Raw genomic sequence first — 18773 nt, 5'->3', positions numbered from 1 at the left:
TATATGATAAAAAAGCTGACAAAACAGAGCTTCAAACGTTAAAGACAGAAATACTTCAAACAGTATATCCTATAGGTTCTATTTACACGTCAATGAACTCTACCAGACCAGAAGTAGTACTTGGTTTTGGAACTTGGACTCAAATAGTCGACAGGTTTTTGTATTGTGCAAACTCTTCAAAGGAAACAGGCGGAAGTAAAACGATTTCAGGTGAAAACCTACCTGCACACAGTCACTACGTAGATTTAAGTACATCTGAAGCAGGTTTGCATAGTCATAGATTTTGGGATTGGTCAGGAATGACAAAAGGTAAAGGATATGATGTTAAAGAGGACGTTAAGTTTGCTATAAATTGTTACTGGAGTAACACTGAGGTAGGAGGAAGCCATACACATCGCGTTTCAGGGTATACGCAAACAACGGGACAAAGTAAAGACTACATGCCACCTTACATGACAGTTTACGCATGGTATAGAAACGCTTAGTCGTCATTTTCAACTTCTTTAGCATATTCGTCAGGAGTTGTCTTATATTTGTTAGGAACTGTCTTTGAAAGTATACCACCTTGAACCTTAACAAGTTTGAAACGAGGTCTGACAATAGTAGTTTTATCTTCTGCTTGCAGTCTGTACATTTTGCCATGTTTGCCTAAAACTTCATAATATTCTCTTGTATACTTTCTTCTATTTTTACGAACACGAATGTGAGTACCTGTCGAGTTCCCATTGTTGTCATAGTCAATAGTATTTTCATATGGGTCGCGTTTAGGTATTTCTATTTTTACTTTGTCACCTTTCTTAAGTTTGAAGCCTGGCATTCTTTCTTGTTTGTCTCTTTTGACTAAACTATTAAATATATAGTCTTTCTCTAAGTCAGGGTTGTTTTTCATTTCTTCGGGGGAGTGGTTTCCCAAACCTTTTTGTTTACGGCTATTGTAAATATTTAAAACTTGTCTCATCTTTGCCATGGAGAAATGTCTATATTTGTCGTCATATGACATTTCATTTGCTTCACCACCTTGTGGTTGGTTTAAGTCTCTTAACATTTTTATACATCCGTCAATGACACCAAGAGCAGAATGGTTTTGGTCGACAATGAAATATTGGTTTACATTTTTTGAACGCAGATAGTTTTTTACATCATCTGATTTGAAAGAACTTTCACAGTCAGATGTCAGTTTTGTTGGATGGTATTTGTCAACGAATATTGTCAAAGCTGCTAAGATATCTAAAATATTTTTGGACTGTAATGGTATGGCTTCACAGTATCTTGTGTTTTGACCGACAAATATTAGCCAGTATGGAGGTCCATCTGTTCTAACTCTCGGAATGTTTTCCAAGATATCCATAAACCAAGCATTTGGTGTTGAACTAAAGATTTTTACCATGAGTGCTTTCTTTGTCGCTTTAGAAACATAGGGGTCCTTGTTTGGATTCGTCATTTTTTACCCTATAAGAAATGGGTTTATTTGGCGCATTAGCAGGAGTTGCATCCAGATTTTTGCCCGCAGTGGGAACAATAGCCAGAGGTGTATTTGGAGTTGGAAGGAAGATTTTGAGTACATTAGGTATACTTAAAGAGAAAGCACAACCTATTATACAAACTGTACAGAAAGGTTGGGATGTAGCACGAGATGCAACAAATCTTATTCCAAATCCTGAAACAAGAGAAAAGTTCAAGGATGGATGGACAATGTAGGAAGACAAGCAGGAAACTATTATAACAAAGCAAATGACTACTATAACCAAGCAGGACACTATATGGACCAAGGTGAAAGATTCTTTAACAGAGGATATAACCATGCACAACAATGGGTAAACAATAACCAACCTCAACCGCCTCAAACGTGGAATGTAAAGTTTTTTACTGAGATGAAATGAACAATACAGCATTGAGACAAATGGGTTCAAGATGGATTTGTCGACTTCCAGCAGTTACACAACGTGTTTGTCAAGTTCTTCCTATACCTCAGGAAGTTTTAGACCGACTTAAAAAACAACAACAACCAGTTGAAAACAAACCAAACTAAAATTTTTACTGAGATGAAATGACCGAAGAAGTTGAAACGGTAGATTTGACACCACAAACAAAAAGTTCAGAACCATTGTCAAAACCTGTCAAAGAACTTACAGATGAAGAGAAAAATTCAATAATAGAAAGTGCCAGGTCTGGAAATACAAACCCTAACTACAAAGTCACTTTTCATAGAAATGAACGGCTAGTATCTCAAAAAAGAAACAGACTCTCACAAATAAAATATTGAAGTCTGAAGGAGTTAAAGAGACAACAGATGGGAAGGTATACTTCACTGACGAACAGTTCATTATAGAACATCTCATTGACTTAGAGTCGAAATATTCTAAACTTTACAACAAACACAAAAAGTTGAAAGGAAAACAAAAACAAATGGCATATGATATTTATGAAGATGTTGACGACACAACCATACCTGCAAGTGAAGTAAAGTCAGAGGAACCGAAAAGTGACGAAAAACCAATAGAAGAAGGGAAGCCAAAAACTGAAGATAAACCAAAACCAAAGTTTAGTTTGGAGACTAAACCAAGTCAACCTTCATTAGCTGGTATGGGTTGGCGTCAAAGACTTTTGGTAGCTGGTGGCTATGTTAAGTAAAGTAAAAACATTTTTTTATTTTTATTTGAAATGTACGCTGAGTTTTGTTGGAGACGACCGTTGGGAAAACATAGACAAGAAAGTCTCAACAAAACATAGACAAGAAAGTTCATGAGAAATTAGATGAAGAAGTCTCAACAAAACATAGACAAGAAAGTTCATGAGAAATTAGACGATGAAATATGAAATGGCATACCATTTAAAACAAAACATTTTTTCAAAAATATATATTTTTATTTTATTTGAAATGTACGCTGAGTTTGTTGGAACAGACCGTTGGAAAACTTGTTTGTTAGATGAGAAATATGAAATTCACTGTTGTGAGTCATTCGAAGTCAGAAACAAAAAGACAAAGAGAGTTTTAAGCGAATGGGAGCAAAATAACGGATATGCTAGGATGAGGATTGGTGGGAAACACTATCTTAAACATGTTGTCATTGCAACTCATTTTATACCGAATCCTAACAATCTACCTTTTGTAGACCACATAAACCATATAAGAAACGACAATAGACTTGAAAACTTACGCTGGGTCACTTGTTCTGAAAACAGTAAGAACATAGGCAAATTTAGAGATATTGTATTCGAATTTGTCGACGAACTAGAAGATGAAGCAATTGAAATTACAGACTATGGTAAGCATACGTTTGAGTTTTACTACTATAGCGAAGAACAGGACTCTTTCTACCTTTATACCGGCGTAAACTATAGAAAATTACAAGTATGTTTTACTAAGGCGGGCTATGCTTATGTAAACACTAGAGATACAGATGGAAAACACGTTCATATATTTCTTAACAAATTCAAGAAGCTATATGGCATACCATTTTAAAACATTTTTTAAAACAGTATATTTTTACATATATTAAATGTTTCAGGTTGAAAAACAAAGAACAAAAGTAGCAGATACAAAACCGTTAGACTATATCTTTACAAACGCTGGTAGGACTATATCAGATGAAGAAATTTCATCCGGCTCCTACCGCTTTGACTTTCCAATTCGTTGGCTTCAAAGTCCTTCAGATGCAAAGGCAATAGGATTTAGAAGAGTTTTGTTTTCAAAAAGAACTAACGCATTTATGTTCGCAGTATATTTTCATGGTCAGTATAGAGGTTCTGATGGTCTAATAGACAAATTTGATGAAATGAGAATCTTTACAGTTCGTTCAGACGAAAGTCTTGAGAAGACTCTAAATGACTTTCAAACTCAAATAAACAAATACTACTGGGAATTTCAAGAAAAATACGATTCTTTACTAAATGGAACATACTATCTGAAACTAGAATATGACAAGATGAACTCCACAGTTTCATTTCAAAGGATTGAAAATAACCCTCCAAGAATACACAGTTTTTATTTTGGCAAGTAGACAAACGTTCTTGGGCACAATTTCTCGTTACTAAACCAGAACGAACCATTACCACCTGACGGTCCGTTCTGGTTTATACGCCCACCAACAGATTTGACAGTTTATAGAAACGTGTTTGACCCTCAAAAATGTCATGTGTCATGCAAGTTTCAGTTCAAGCAACAATAGTTTTCTTGTATTGGTAAGGACTTTTATGACTTTGCTTCTAAATTCTACGAACCACCTAGTAACAGTTTCTCTGACTTTCAAGTCTGGTTCACAACAAATGGTGTGCAACATATTGTTCCATTGTACTACGACTTTTATCTCGAATTGTCTTTCATATATAACTACGGAGAAGTGCTGAAAAAGTATTGAAAAATGAGTTTTGGTTAGATGTTTTTTAGGTGTGCCTATGTGCCTATGTGCCTCGGTCATTTTAACTTCTCTGAAAAAGTGTGACAACATGACATTTTGACAACATCGTAGAAACACACAAAACTCATGAATTTTGTATAAAAAAAGCAACCGTCGGAATTCCGGCGTTGGTATATTCTTCACAAAATGCTTGTTTTGAGGTCGAGCCATTTTTGGCCCTACCGTATTTTTCAACCAAAACTCTTGAATTCGGCAAAAATATATTTTAGGTGGAACCAGTCACCAGTCATTTTAACTTCTTTTAAAAGTGTGACAACACGACATTTTGACAACATCGTAGAAAACACACAAAATCTTGAATTTTGTATAAAAAAAGCAACCCGGGTTGGTATATTCTTCACAAAATGCTTGTTTTGAGGTCGAGCCACAAACGGATGTCCGACGGTTAAGCCACAAACGGATGTCCGACGGTTAAGCCACAAACGGATGTCCGACGGTTAAGCCAAAAATATTTTTTATTTTGTATGTAAGGACAGAAATGTCAGTCGAAGCAAAAACGTTCACGAACAAATCTAATGGCGAAACATTCACAAAAGGCACTTACAACGGTATTGAAGTCTTACGTAGAGACAAGGATGGTTATATAAATGCAACAAATATGTGTCAGCAGTTTAGGAAGGACTTTAGAAGGTTGTTGGAAAATAAGTCCTGGGAAGAGTATTTTGAGGCATTTTGTGAAGAATATACCAACCCGCGAAAACAGCGGGTTGCTTTTTATACAAAATTCATGCAGGAATTCCTGATGAAATCAAACAGGTTAGAGGAATGTATGAGACCCAAGACTTGTAAACTATATAGCAATGTGGGCTTCTCCAAAATATTGCATAGCAGTTGGAAAAATTATGGACTCCATAGACAAGAAAGTTCATGAGAAATTAGATGAAGAAGAACTTGAAGATACAGTAGAGAATGCAAAACCTTTGTTCGAAGAAGAAGTTAGAAAATGCATGAAAAACAAATAGAACATGAACGTGAGATATGTTCTGGTTATAGAGCTCGCCATACGAACTAGACCAATGGAACAAGAAGATTTAAAGAGAGAATTTAAGAGATATGAACTCGCTAAGATAGCATTAGAAGCTGCAGAAGAGAGGTTAAAAGCTTGGGGTTGTTTTGTACAAAAATATTGTGAGTAAATGAACCATTTTTTTCGACAAAAATATATTTTAGGTGAAGAGGTGAGATGTCACCCGTTTTCTCACCTGTTTTCTCACCCGTTGGATTTTCATGAATTCCTTAAGATAAAAAATATATTTTAGTTTTTTATAAAATATTTTTTTTATTTTATTGTAAGAACAGTTAGCAACAACTTCACCAAACTCGTTAGTCATGAATCCTACGTCAATGTTAGTAGAAATGAAAAGCTTCATTCCTTCTTCATATACTTTCGAAACAGAAATCCAGAAGATAAAGCAAGAACTGTTAACAAGTAATTTAGACTGTAGTGCGAAAGATGAAGAAAATGAACAGTATCTTTATGAAATGCAGGATATTATTGACCATCTACCTAAACTACCTGAAATCAACAACAAAAACTAACTATTCCTGAATTCGACGAAATTGAAGTGAAACCAACTGACTCGGTAGAAATAAAGAAGTTCATACGAAAGGTAAATTATGAATTCCTTGGTTTCATTGCAACCACAAAGTCATGGACAAAGACTGCGATATGGTATATAAGAACATCTCTGACATATATAAATCTGGGGAGTTTAAGACCTACGACAACTTTGTTTCGTTAGTTGCTGAATGTGTATGGCAGATAAGAGATAAAGATAGAAGATGTAAAATATGGAATGAACAAATAAAACCAACTGCTTCAGATTTAAAGAAAACCATTGACGCCTTAGTTGTTTTAGCAGGTAAGGTTTCAGAATATAACGCAAAAATGAACCCGCAATGTTCTAAATGTAAAGCGGCAATGAGGAGATATAACTACTCCGTCAAAGAGATAGAAAGAATGAGAAACGACTATGCAGACTTAAAGAAAGAAGCAGAAAAGCCAGCAGAAGATAAAATGGACATGTTAGAATTTCTGAACAAAAACTATCCAACAGCAGACGATTTCCTTCTATCTGATGTCAAGAAGAAGTATAAAGAAACTTTCGGTATCGTTAAAACATTTGACATACTAAAAGAAGAAATAGAAGCTACGAAATTGTTTAGGATTTCAAATATACATCGTACAATTCATGTAAAACGCTTGTGAAAAAAGGTGAGAAAAGAGGTGAGAAAACGGGTGAAATCTCACCTCTTCACCTAAAATATATTTTTGCTGAATTCAGCAACAAAATTCTGAGTAAAATAATTTTTAGGGCTTGTGTCAAACCGTTGAGTTTTCACAAAATTTAAAAAATAACGTTTACGAAGAAGTCTTGACAAATTCAAGAGGTGAGAAAACAGGTGAGAAAACGGGTGAGATGTCACCTCTTCACCTAAATTATATTTTTGGTCCGGGAACAACTTTCTCTCAATTGGAGCTGTGCATAATCTTTGCGTAAACGGTTCAGACCTTCTTCGAAGTCTTGGTCTCTCTTCGATTGAGATTGAGATTGGAATTGCTGGGGTGGCTTGCTGGAACATCCAAGGGTGGGGAAGTAAGGCATAGGCTAGGAGGGTAGTTCGGGAAGCCTTGTAGTGGAAATTGGTAGTAACCTTGAGGTGGAAATTGGTAGTAATTTGGATTGAGATTGGAATTGCTGGAACTGAGGTGCAGGGGCTGGTGCTTTAGGTTCCTCTGGTTTGAGATTGGACTCGGTTGGTGGGCGTCGGACATTCGTCTGTGGCTTAACCGTCGGACCACAACGATAAAAATCTCTGCTCCTAGCAGTACTGCTACTGACAGTAGCAGTACTTTTACTGACAGTAGCAGTACTTTTTCTGACAGTAGCAGTACTTTTTCTGACAGTAGCAGTACTTTTACTGACAGTAGCAGACTTTTACTGACAGTAGCAGTACTTTTACTGACAGTAGCAGTACTTTATCGTCGAAAACCCTCTCAAATTTTCCTTTTTTACTGACATTAGCAGTACTTTTACTGACAGTAGCAGTACTTTTACTGACAGTAGCAGTACTTTTTCTGACAGTAGCAGTACTTTTACTGACAGTAGCAGTACTTTTACTGACAGTAGCAGTACTGCTAGGCAGAGATTTTTATCGTCCAACTTTACAAATGTAAACTTATATCGTTCTATTTTCTTCACTAGGGTCTAACACCAAAGTAACCTATGTACATGAAATTTCACTGCATAAAAAGGAAAAAAACCTGGGCGAATCGGATTTGAACCGAGGTCTTCGACGCTTAACGAGGTAGCCCATACCACTGAGCTATGAGCCGCTTGCATATTTTTAAGTAAAATATAGTATATTTGTCATACCGTGAAGGATGACCAAACTTTAAAAAAATAAAGTTAGTTTTTTATAAAATATTTTTTTTATTTTGTATGTAAGAACATATATGACAAACACTGAGTTTGAAACAGTTAAAAAGATAGACAATAACACTAAATTGGTTAGAATTGGTGATTTAAACGTAAGATACTCAAAGAAATACAACAAATATTCTTTGTCAGACATTATATCTCCATCTGGAAAGAAACCACACGACTGGGTTAGAATTGCTTCTACTCAGAAAATTTTGACAAGAAATCTAAGCTTATGATATCGGTAAGATTCTATGGAACTACAGCATATCTCATCGACAAAAGTCTATACCAATAGTTTTGTTATGGTTAGACCCAGTTGTTGGATATAACTTCATAACATATGGTTCATGTCGATACGGAACGTTGCAGTGAAGGCTTACTTTACATCGTTCAGAAACCGAAGGACTTCAATACAAAAAGATATAAGATAGGAAGAACATATAATATAACTCAAAGATATGACAGTACAGTCATATAGAGTCAAGGTTGTGTTCGTTAACGATATGAGAGCTGCTGAAACAGAACTACTTGAAAAGTTTGAGAAAATGTATGGTGCTCCACGAAAGGTAAAGAAACGTTTGAAGTAGATGAGATAGATAAAGCTATAAAATTATTTGACGAAGTTGCTGAAAAATACATGTAAAAATAACGTTTACCATGTAAAACGCTTGTGAAAAAAAACAGGTTAGAAAACAGGTTAGAAAACAGGTTAGATCTAACCTTCTACCCTAAATTATATTTTTGCTGAATTCAGCACAAAAATCTAAGTAAAATGGCATAAGATTGCTACCCTCGGAAAACCGAGGGTAGAGATTCCGTACGAAAACAGTGAAGAACAGCGAGTAGGTAAGAAACCTTAGTCGTCAAAAAACTCTATGAAAACAGTGAAATTTCTCTGACAGACTTTTTTTCGGTCTTGCATAAAACTCTATGAAAATCATGAATTTCCTTAAGATAGAAAAAATAAAGTTAGTTTTATTTTTATTTATTTTTTATTTTGTATGTAAAGACAGATATGTCAACAACAGAGAACACAACAACAGTTATAGTCCATGAAGCTATAAATGAAGAATATGAGTGGGTTCAGTTTAACAAACAACTCCGTCTCATTCTTCGGTCAAAGACATATGTACCAAATGCAAAGTATTTTGACAGCATGTTTTGCTCCAGATACTAAGCTCTAAAGACTGGTTTAGGAACCAAAGCACACAAGAACTTTTGAGCGAAGCAACAGCGAGACATACTTTTTCTGAAAAAGTGAAGAACAGCGAGTAGGGAAGAAACCCCAGTCGCCAAACTCTATAAAATCGTGAAAAATTGCCAAACGGTTTGAGAGGATATATGTACATAGACTTCTCGTAAATAATGTGGCACAATGGGCTTCAGCTCGCTATTCATGGTATGTTTGTAAACTTCTTGACGAACTTCACAGACAAGAACGTGAAGAGATGGAAACAAGCTTGAAGCAAAAGACAAAAGCATTCAGAAAAGAATACCACGTTCGGTACCAAAAGGAAAGAAAAGAACTATAAGTATATGATTTATACTGAAGAGATGGAAATGAAGAAATAAAGATATGGTTATGTTGCATTTAGTCAGAAGAAACAACAAAAGCTTTTACGACCTTGCTAAGATTTCAAATCTGACAGAAATTGGTTCATCGCGAAAAACTTACCGATTTCAATGACACCGAATGAAGATGTGAAACAAATAGTTCAAGATACGTTACCTCAAACACACTATGATATGAAAGGTTGTACAATTCTTACCTTCAAAGAAGATTTGCCATTGTTAAAGGAAAAAATAACAGAGTATTTTGACAACTTCAAACAAGTAGAGTAGATGAGCCATTTATTTTTCAAGCTTGACTTCAGATGGCTCAGGTAGCTCTATAAAGTATATTGCCTTGTCAAATCCTTCTGGCATTCCGAGTCCTTCCTTCCGACAGAAAAATATTTTCCCGACAACTGGAAAAAAATTTCCTTCCGACAGAAAAAATTTTTCCCGACGACAAGAAAAAATTTTCCAGTTGTCCGTCCGTAAACCATTCAAATTTTCGAAAATTGAGAACTTTTTGGTCGAACTTCAGGAAAAAATTTTCCTTCCAACAGAAAAAATTTTTCCTTCCGACAGGAAAAGTTTTTCCCGACAACTGGAAAAGTTCTTCCTTCCAACAGGACACAAACGAATGTCTCACGTCCCTCTTCCTGAATGTCTTCCAAAGCCAGAAGAACCGACAGCCCCAGCACCACAACAGACTTACTAAGACTAAACACTTACATTTTTACGCTTGACTTTTTACAATTTGAACTTTGTTTGCGTAGATATGAATTCTGAAAGAAGTATGAGGGTCTTGTATGACTTTGTACTTCTCCCATAGTTCATGTCTGTCAAACTTACCTGCCATGGACTCTTTCATAAGTTCCATGAAATCGTCTTCGGACAATCCAGGGAAAAGTATAATGTCAGTAAGTATTCTCTTTACATCCTTACTTAAACTCTTTGCTGTCTGTACACAAATGACAACTGAGATGTTAAAGTGTCTGAGCTTCTTAAGAATTCGACACATGTCTTGTTCTCTGTTCTTTAACAAAGGATGAGAGCAAATCATCTAAGATAAGAAGACATCTATGAGGGTAAGTCTTCCAATCGTAAGATTGCAATTTCTTCGAAATGTATTCTATCTCTTTCTGTTTGTTTCTGAAGTGTTTCTTCTCTAATATTCTCTGCATTTCCTCATTTGGGTCTTTAAACTTAGAATTTATATACTCATTTATAGCATTGTACTTCAAAACTCTTCTTTGGTACTTCTTTATCCAATCTAACAACTCAGAGTCTTTTATACATACTAACTTAGACTTCTTTATAATATCTTTGAACGAATTTACGGTTTGGTCAAATTGACCAGAAGTACTACAAATGACTACTAACTCATAGAATGGGTTCTTCTCATCTAGTTCTTGTTGTTGTGCAGCCATTTTAAGATAAGTGAAAGTCTTACCCGACCCAGGTGGTGCGATTAGACCTGTTATACCATTCTGAGCAAATAAGAACTTGTCATGTATGGGTTTTATCTGAGCATTTTCAACTTCCTCTTGTTCTTGTTTAAAACATTCTCAAATTTCTTGTCAATGTCAGCAAACTTTTTTTCTAACATATTTTTAGAAAAATTAAAATTTTTATCTTTTAGAAAATGTCTAGCGATTTCGCTATCTATATTCGAGACAACTTTTCGACTCAAAACATCTGTCGACCATAAAATCTTACATAGTGTAAACAAGAAAGGTGAATTTGTTCTAAAGTTCTGTTTCTGGGAATATGACAAGAACCATAAAACATTACAAAGAGCAGTCTTAAAATTTGTCAATGACAGACTTGTTGACAGAGATGACGCCGATTGGAAAGATGAAGTCCAACAAAAGTTCTTAGAATGCAAAGAAGACACATGCGCTGTTCTTGAAGATGAAATAGAAAACAGAATAGAAGAGCTATTAAAGGACAAAGAACTTTTACATAAATATGGTTCTGAGAAATTTGACATAACTCCACCAGAAAAGAAGAAGAAGAGAGAAAAGAAAGAAAAGAAAGTAGAAGAAGAGAAGAAAGAACCAGAGCCAGTTCCAGAGAAAAAGAAATTTGACATGTAAAAATAAAATTTTATTTTTAGAACATTTCTGGGTCAATGTCAATGTTCTCTTCCTCTTTAGGAGCAAACACTGGCTTAGACTCTAAAATCTTTTTACCCAATTTACCTTGAACTTCAACTATCTTAGACTCATAATATTCATAGTCGTCTGCTTTCTTTGGTTCATAAGGTATAACAAGTTTGTATGCTTTGCCTTCTTTAAGGTTTGAGAACCTTCTGTCAAAATTTTCTTTGACTGCTAACAAACCTTCTATGTCTAAGTCTTCAAATTTCGCACCATTTTTAGTCACAATAGCAAACTTAACTGGTTCGATGTTCCAAACTTTGTCAAATGTAGACTTTTCAAAATTGTAGAAGTAAACATTCAAATATGCGAATGGAGCTAACTTATCTTTGACTTCTGTCATGTACTTATTTACTGAGATGAATTTCGTCATCTTTTCTATCGGATAAAAAAATATTTTTTTAAAATTTACTCAGAAAAATTTTTCTTTGTATATACGCCATTCTGAACATCTAAAAGATTTTTGACATTTGCCAAGAATGTACGTTTAGAAGCTGCCATATAACCATACTCTTGACAATATTGTTTATACGAATCGTACAATGACCTTTCATCTAAACACAAAGTCAGTTCATCTAAACAGTTCATATACACTCTTGTTTGCTTCTAACAATGTTTGTCTCTCTTCGGTATGTGGAATTTGTCTTGGATTGAAGTTAGAAATATCTAATGTCATGAAATATGAGAACAAGTGGTTGTAAAAGTCAGATGTCAAAGTTTCTGCTAAGTCGTCAAAATATTCTGTATCTTGCATATGAGAATCTGACGTTCTGACAACTACATATCTTCTGTCAGAACTTTCTAACTTCATCGGAACAGCATTGTTTGAAACCATGAAAGTTTGCAACATTTTCACAAACTCTTTGGTCTTTATATTTTCTTTCAACAACTCCAACTTTGTCTGTTATAAGACTCTTCAAAGCATCTGAGTTCAAAACTTTGTTGTATCTATACTTTGAAGTTCGTTACATACTATAAGTTTCATATTCTCTATTGAAGAGTTAAATTTACCGCAGATGTTTTCTAAGTTTGTCATATTAGGGTTCGAATAGCCCTCTAACAGTTTGCACAAAATATCTGTAAAGAAAGTGTTCTTACCAGTTCCTTGTTTTCCAATTATAATGAGAGCAGTTTCATTTTTAGCACTTGGATGTTGTAAGATGTTTGCAAACCAACATAAGATATACTCATAGACTCTTTCGTTTCCATTGCATATAATTTCTTTGACATGGTCTAACCAAGCTTCTATAACATTTTCTTTCCATTCTACTTGTTCGTATTTATATCCAGTGAAGATAGAATAGAAGTTTGGAGATGGTGTATAGAACTTTATACCTCGAACTGAAAAATCTTCTAACTTTGACAATAAGATATCCCAAGCATCTAACATCTTCATGCCAACTTGTACGACTTTTATTTTCTTAAGTTTCTGTCTACATTCTTGTTCTGAAACTATTGTTGCTCTTGGTTTGTTAAAGACAACATCCCATTCTTTCATGACATAACATTCTGGGGCAGAGTCAACATAAATGACTAAACGTTTCAAATTCTCGACTGCTTTGTTATAGTCTCTAAATGGACACATATTTCTGAACGCTTGGAAGTCATAAAAATCTGAAACGTCTATTCTGTACATTTTTATAAAAATAAAAAAAAATATTTTTTTATTCTTGACTTTGTTGTTGCATTTGTTCCATTTGTTGCATTTGTTGTTCTTGAGCTATTTGTTGTTGAAGTTGTTCTTGTAGTACAATACTTTCACCAGTTGCATCTTCCAATTCGAAACTTTCTGCCGTCATTGACAAATACATAGGACATAAAAGTTTTACAGGAACAAAGTTTGCGTCAACTAAGGTTAAGTTTATGTTTGCTAAAGTGTTTGAGTTTACTAAAGCTGAAAACTCTGCATTCGAATGAACAATAGGCAAACCAGCAGAGAAAGTGTTGTTTATACGCATGAGTATCTTTTGGTCATAGTAGTTTCTGTCGACATTCGAATAGCACTTTGAACCTAAGTTTGAAACAATATATAAAATAGGTGTACTTAAAGTCAATGGAACAGACATTCCTTGTATGACACCTTTTCCTGTTATAGGAAACTGTTGGTAGTAAAAACCAGATATAAGTTTTGTATTATAGCTCATATCGTTTATACTAAACTCAGTCGGACATCCAAACATAATGAAACCTGCTCTAGTTGCAGCACATGTTACATCCGTCCTTAAAGTATTAAATAAGTCAACAAAACCTGTTGGTGGTATATCTGAGTAAGTATCTTCAAAGAAGTATTTTTTACCATTCACAACAACAAAGTCTTCTGGTGTCAAAAGAGCAAAACAGGCTTTAGTCGTCATTGTGTTTAAGGTTAGTTTACAATATCGTCCTTGAGGACTTTGTAAGTTTGTTGTTATAGAATTATATGACTCAGGGTTTTTAGTCGTAATAGTATAAACCACTATGTCTTCTGCCATTTACTTAGCAAGTAAATTTTAATGAAATGTTGTGGTCGTCAAATATTTTTATGACGTCTGGGAAACTATATTTTAAGTTCAACGTTTCACCTCCTTTCATAACGTATATCTTGTCAATGACATTATATGAAACACCACAGCAAGCAATGTCGGGTTCTATTTCTTTGATGTTTATATCGTCTGCCTCTGTCAAAAGTTTCAATAGTTCTTTCAAAATTTCATGAGGTGCGATGACATATGAGTTCACTTTTACAGGGTTGTGTTCGACCAAGTTTAACATTATACCAAAGCTTGACAAATCTTCTCCTGAGTTTTAAGTTTGTCTTTAAGTTGTTGGTAGTCGTTTCGAATATCTGCAACAGAACTTAAGTCTCTGCTAACTTCAGGATATGTTGGTTGTTCTTTTACAGGAACTATTGTTATACCATCTTCGTCTTCGTATGGTTTCCCCACTTCAACATCTCTTTCTTTGACATTGACAACAACACTTTGACTGTTTGTTTGAGTTGGTGAATTTAACTTCACATCTGCCACCGCCATTAAACCTTTTGAAACACTTACGCTTCTATTTTTCGGAAATGACATTTTACTTAGAATAAAAAGATGGACGTTTGAGTATCTCTTCGAATTGAAGCAAAACAAAGTTTACACACACAAACAATACAAGTTCATTGACAGAGAGTAGTTCTTTATACAAACAATGGAAAATGTTATAGAATAGCAGTCTTTGCTGAACCAAAATATTTTCATAAAGCAAAGAAAGTTGGTATAACCGAGATGGTGAAAGTTCTTGAAGCAGACAAAAATATAACAACAAAACTGACCGATATTTCTAAAGGTAAGTTTATAATACAATATTATATCAAAACTGGCGTACTGTCAATATTTGACGGAGAGAAGTCAGTTCAAGAACAACTTACTGACCTGCTGCCAAAATCTGCTCGATGGAAGCTGTCGTTATACCAATCTGAGGAGCCCCAGCAGGTTTCATCGAACGAATTTCAAAAGAGCATCTTCCGTGAAAAGTGCTATTGGTTTTGTAAACTTCTTTGCTTTCAATTCATTGGACCGTCTCTGTCACCAGTATATTGTATTTGAACTGTACCAACAGTTGAAATACCACCCATAAAGTCTTCTGAGTCAGCAAATGGAATGCCAAGCCAAAAGTTTGAACGGTCTCCATTTGTATATTGAGTGTTTTTTGAGCTCCTGTATGAGTCCATACTTTCACATATGGCATAATAGAACTTTGCATTTCAGGGTTAATGGTTGTTGTGAAGTTGTTGTTAAAGTTCATAGCATCTAATGTCAAGTTGTATGACCTCATATCCTCAACTGTAGAATATTCTTCTCTTGGATATATTTGCCATCTATGTTTATATGGTATTTAATACCAGGGTTGTAGAAGCAAGAATAGTCATTTATAGTTCGTCTGAACAGTACAAACATAGTATCTGCATGTTTCATTGCAGTTGTTAAAGCAATATCTGTTCTTGCACCTGGGTCAGCACTTTGGTTTCCAACTTCACCTGCAAAGTCTTTGACAGATATTTGGTGTATAGGGAACATAAGTGGAACTGCAATATATTTGGCAGCTAAAGCATTTGAAATATCTGGGTCCAACATATAGACTGCAAGTCTGCTTTCTATTCTCTTGCATTCAAACTTTTCGCATGTGAACTTAACTGGGTCCCAAGCAGTTCCAGCAGCATTGAAATAATAGTTTACTTCAGTGTTGAGGTTTGAGAAACCAAAGTCTAAGTCAACTTTGTCTTTGCAAAATTCGGCGAATGACGTTTGATTTGCTCCCTTTACGTCTGTAAGAGTGAATGGGTCTTGTGTTGGTGCAATGACTAAGTTATTTTTGCTTGGAGTAAGTTCGATAGAAATTTTTCCTGCCCAGTTTGGCAAGTATCTTAAAAACCTGAAGATGAGGAAAGATGACAAAGGAACTCTAAGTTTCAATTTTACTTTGGTTACTGCTGCTGCAGTTTGTCCAGAAAGGTTAACATAAACTCCTGGAACGTTAGGGTCAAGTCTTCTTATTTTCTCAATAGTTGCATACTGGTCTGTTTGTTCTCTAGCTTGTGGTTGTACTGAGTTTCTCAAAGCGAACCATTCATAGTTTGCCCATGTTACTGTTTGAACTAAGTCAGAGTTAGAATATATCTTATATCCCATGAAAACTTCTGGAGCATATTGGTATCCGACATAGAAAATTCCATTGCAACCTTTCTTGTCAGACAACTTGGCAGAAGGTTTTATTTCAATGTCTTGTTCCACGTATAAGAAAGAGTTGTCAATAGAAATTATATGAAACCTGTCGCAAGCAATATCTACTGTTGTTGAAGAACCTTCTCCAAACTCACCTACGTTTCCATAAGAAACAGCAGTTGTATATTCGTAAGTTCCAGGAACTATTTCTGACCTTCTAATGGCATTGTCGCATTCGTTATACCATTCGGAAACATTTCCATTCATAGCATCCAAAACTGTTGGCGTTATATTCTGAGCGGCGTACATTTCATATGAGTAAAAATATAGAATAGTTGGATTTATATGTCATAATAGAACCCACGTGGACCAAGCTTTACTTTCTTCCTGACTGAGTTTTTAACTCTTCTTTTTCCTTCATTGCCCTCTGCTTGAAGTTGTTGCATCTTTGCATTATGTTCATCTAGTATGTTGCAAATTTCCCATGTCCTTTTTGCCTTTTGGCTCTGGTCGCCCATCTCAGGTAACCTATATCCTAGAAAGAGTTTGTCATAGTCTGTATTTGAGTCTTCGCGTATTGTTTGCATGACTCTTTCCTGAGTTTCGGTTCAAGCTCTTCAAACAGTGCCTGTCCATATGGAATAAGCTCGTTTCCAAATATATGTTTTTGTAGCCATTCTGGTTTTCTTTCCATGTTACCAACTATATCTTTTGTGAATGGGAAAGCTTTTACCCAATCTTTCAGTCTTGCGTCGTTTATTTCTGTAGTTGGTTTTATTTTGTCAAGGAACATGTTTTTCAATACTAACATTTCATTTGGTACTGTCCATTTGAGTTTTCTTAAATATTCATCCCTTCTCAGTTCATTGTCTGCAAAGTAAGTTTTTATGACATTTTGTAAACTTTCGTTTGCAAGGTCATGTACAATAGGTTCTCTTCCTTCTCCTCCCTAACTTTCTTTCTAAACTCTTCACCAAATATACCATCTCTATGGTTCTGTGTAGTTCTTTGAGATAAATGTTCTAGAACGTCAGGTGTTATATTTCCATCAGCCATGTTCATTTCATACTGGTCCAAAATATCTGCATTTTCATATCTTTCAATGGCATTAAAGCCGCGCTAAAATACCAGCTATATCTGGTTCACCATTGACTTCCATTGCGTCTACAACTTCTTGGAATTGTGGTTGTAAGTTTATGAACCACCTATCCGGATTAGCTTTATGACCCCATCTCATTGTAGTTCCATCGTCTGCAGAAACAAAAGTAGGTTTGTTTCCATCTTGGTTAGGTTCTGAATGAACTTTAAACAATGTTTCATTTCTATATGTTTTCTTGAAATTTAACCTTTTATCTTCACCGAGTTCATCCGAAGATTGAACGTTAAATGCTCGTAAGTAAAAAGGGTTGTTGTATTTGTGTACATTTTCTTTCAGTTCTTCCATTCTATGCTGAATATTTTCATCTGGTGTTGGAGTCTTTTGTATGTCGGCAAACATTTTTCGATATTCTTCTACTATGTCAGCCGAATTTTTTTTAGACTCTTGGAAATATTCCATATTCTCCGCATACTCTTGTTGAGGGTCAAGATTTTTCGGCTGTTCCAAATCTTCATCTAGTTCTGTGAAGTTAGTTTCCAAAGGAGTGACTTGTTCGTTTCCTTCAGGCTCTTCTAGCTGTTGTTGCTGAACTATTTCTTCCATGTCTGGTTGTATCTGAACATTTCTTCCTGTGGAGTTTCTTGTACCTCATCTGCTGGCATTTCATATATTCCGAGACCGTTTTCAACAATTTCCCTATCTACGTCATCCGCATTCATAAGCTTTTGTTCTTTCGTTCCGTCTCTATTTTTTACGCGTTTCATGACGAAAGTTGAATTGTCATTTAGCTCTGACATCAAATATCTCGGAGTAAATTCATCCATGTCATTTGGATGATATGCTATTAAATCATATCCCTTAGCGAGCTTGTATTTTCCAGGTTTGAGATTATATCCGTTTTGGTGCTGAGCCATAAAGCTAAATAGGTTCGGGTCAGTATTTCCATCCTTGAACTTTCCAATAGCTTCTTTATATCTGTCACTAAAGTCAACAGTATCTGGGAAACCACACTCTTCTTTAAGCATTTTTAAGAATTCTTGGTTTCCTTGTTCTCTACTTCTTTTATGTCCTTGCTCTGTTTGTGGTTGTTGTTGTGCAGGGTTTTGAACTGTTGGTTGCTGTGCTGGTTGTTGTGGGTTTTGAACTGTTGGTTGTGTGCTGGTTGTTGTGTGGTTGTGTTGTTGTGGTTGTGGTTTGGTGCATGCCTGTGTCTGTGTCCATGTGACGATGTAAATGTTTAGGTAGTCCTGGTGCAGGTGCTTCTCTTGGAGGGTTTGGTGGTATATAAGTTCCACCAGCTGGCACATATGTTCCATCTGCAGCGTAATGTCCTACCTGACTTTTCGTTCTTAAGAAAGCATTTACTAGGTCTGTTTTGGTCTGTTGTAACTCTTTTTCTTGACTTTTCACAACAGTTGCTCTAACGGCGTCATAGG

At 35.3% G+C, this 18773-nt stretch overlaps 4 protein-coding genes and 11 pseudogenes across 15 annotated transcripts, besides 1 other annotated feature; 7 read left to right on the top strand and 8 right to left on the bottom strand.

Moving 5' to 3' along the window:
* Positions 1 to 18773: part of a mobile genetic element that runs on past both edges of the window.
* Positions 1877 to 2029, top strand: TVAGG3_0938220 (uncharacterized protein; the record flags this gene model as incomplete). Its single annotated transcript, XM_001306751.1, has 1 exon — positions 1877 to 2029. One exon carries the CDS (start codon positions 1877 to 1879, stop codon positions 2027 to 2029), a length of 153 nt encoding a protein of 50 aa, XP_001306752.1.
* TVAGG3_0938210 lies at positions 2048 to 2631 on the top strand (annotated as a pseudogene). Its single transcript has one exon. A coding segment is annotated over exon 1 (584 nt).
* Positions 2879 to 3463, top strand: TVAGG3_0938200 (His-Me finger endonucleases family; the record flags this gene model as incomplete). The annotated part of the gene is made up of 1 exon (XM_051252818.1): positions 2879 to 3463. One exon carries the CDS (start codon positions 2879 to 2881, stop codon positions 3461 to 3463), a length of 585 nt encoding a protein of 194 aa, XP_051078392.1.
* Positions 4897 to 5554, top strand: TVAGG3_0938190 (annotated as a pseudogene). Its single transcript has one exon. A coding segment is annotated over exon 1 (658 nt).
* On the top strand, positions 5763 to 6627 carry TVAGG3_0938180 (annotated as a pseudogene). Its single transcript has one exon. A coding segment is annotated over exon 1 (865 nt).
* On the bottom strand, positions 6922 to 7194 carry TVAGG3_0938170 (annotated as a pseudogene). Its single transcript has one exon. A coding segment is annotated over exon 1 (273 nt).
* TVAGG3_0938160 lies at positions 8859 to 9685 on the top strand (annotated as a pseudogene). Its single transcript has one exon. A coding segment is annotated over exon 1 (827 nt).
* On the bottom strand, positions 10368 to 11000 carry TVAGG3_0938150 (annotated as a pseudogene). The gene has a single exon. A coding segment is annotated over exon 1 (633 nt).
* On the top strand, positions 11037 to 11490 carry TVAGG3_0938140 (annotated as a pseudogene). The gene has a single exon. A coding segment is annotated over exon 1 (454 nt).
* On the bottom strand, positions 11507 to 11926 carry TVAGG3_0938130 (protein of unknown function, DUF4108 family; the record flags this gene model as incomplete). The annotated part of the gene is made up of 1 exon (XM_051252817.1): positions 11507 to 11926. One exon carries the CDS (start codon positions 11924 to 11926, stop codon positions 11507 to 11509), a length of 420 nt encoding a protein of 139 aa, XP_051078391.1.
* Positions 11962 to 13051, bottom strand: TVAGG3_0938120 (annotated as a pseudogene). The gene has a single exon. A coding segment is annotated over exon 1 (1090 nt).
* On the bottom strand, positions 13218 to 13511 carry TVAGG3_0938110 (uncharacterized protein; the record flags this gene model as incomplete). Its single annotated transcript, XM_051252816.1, has 1 exon — positions 13218 to 13511. One exon carries the CDS (start codon positions 13509 to 13511, stop codon positions 13218 to 13220), a length of 294 nt encoding a protein of 97 aa, XP_051078390.1.
* On the bottom strand, positions 14029 to 14564 carry TVAGG3_0938100 (annotated as a pseudogene). Its single transcript has one exon. A coding segment is annotated over exon 1 (536 nt).
* TVAGG3_0938090 lies at positions 15120 to 16547 on the bottom strand (annotated as a pseudogene). The gene has a single exon. A coding segment is annotated over exon 1 (1428 nt).
* Positions 17408 to 18362, bottom strand: TVAGG3_0938080 (annotated as a pseudogene). Its single transcript has one exon. A coding segment is annotated over exon 1 (955 nt).

The sequence above is a fragment of the Trichomonas vaginalis genome, chromosome I, assembly GCF_026262505.1.
Source record: "Trichomonas vaginalis G3 chromosome I, whole genome shotgun sequence".
Taxonomy (NCBI): domain Eukaryota; phylum Parabasalia; order Trichomonadida; family Trichomonadidae; genus Trichomonas; species Trichomonas vaginalis.
This window is presented reverse-complemented; position numbering and strand designations above follow the sequence as displayed.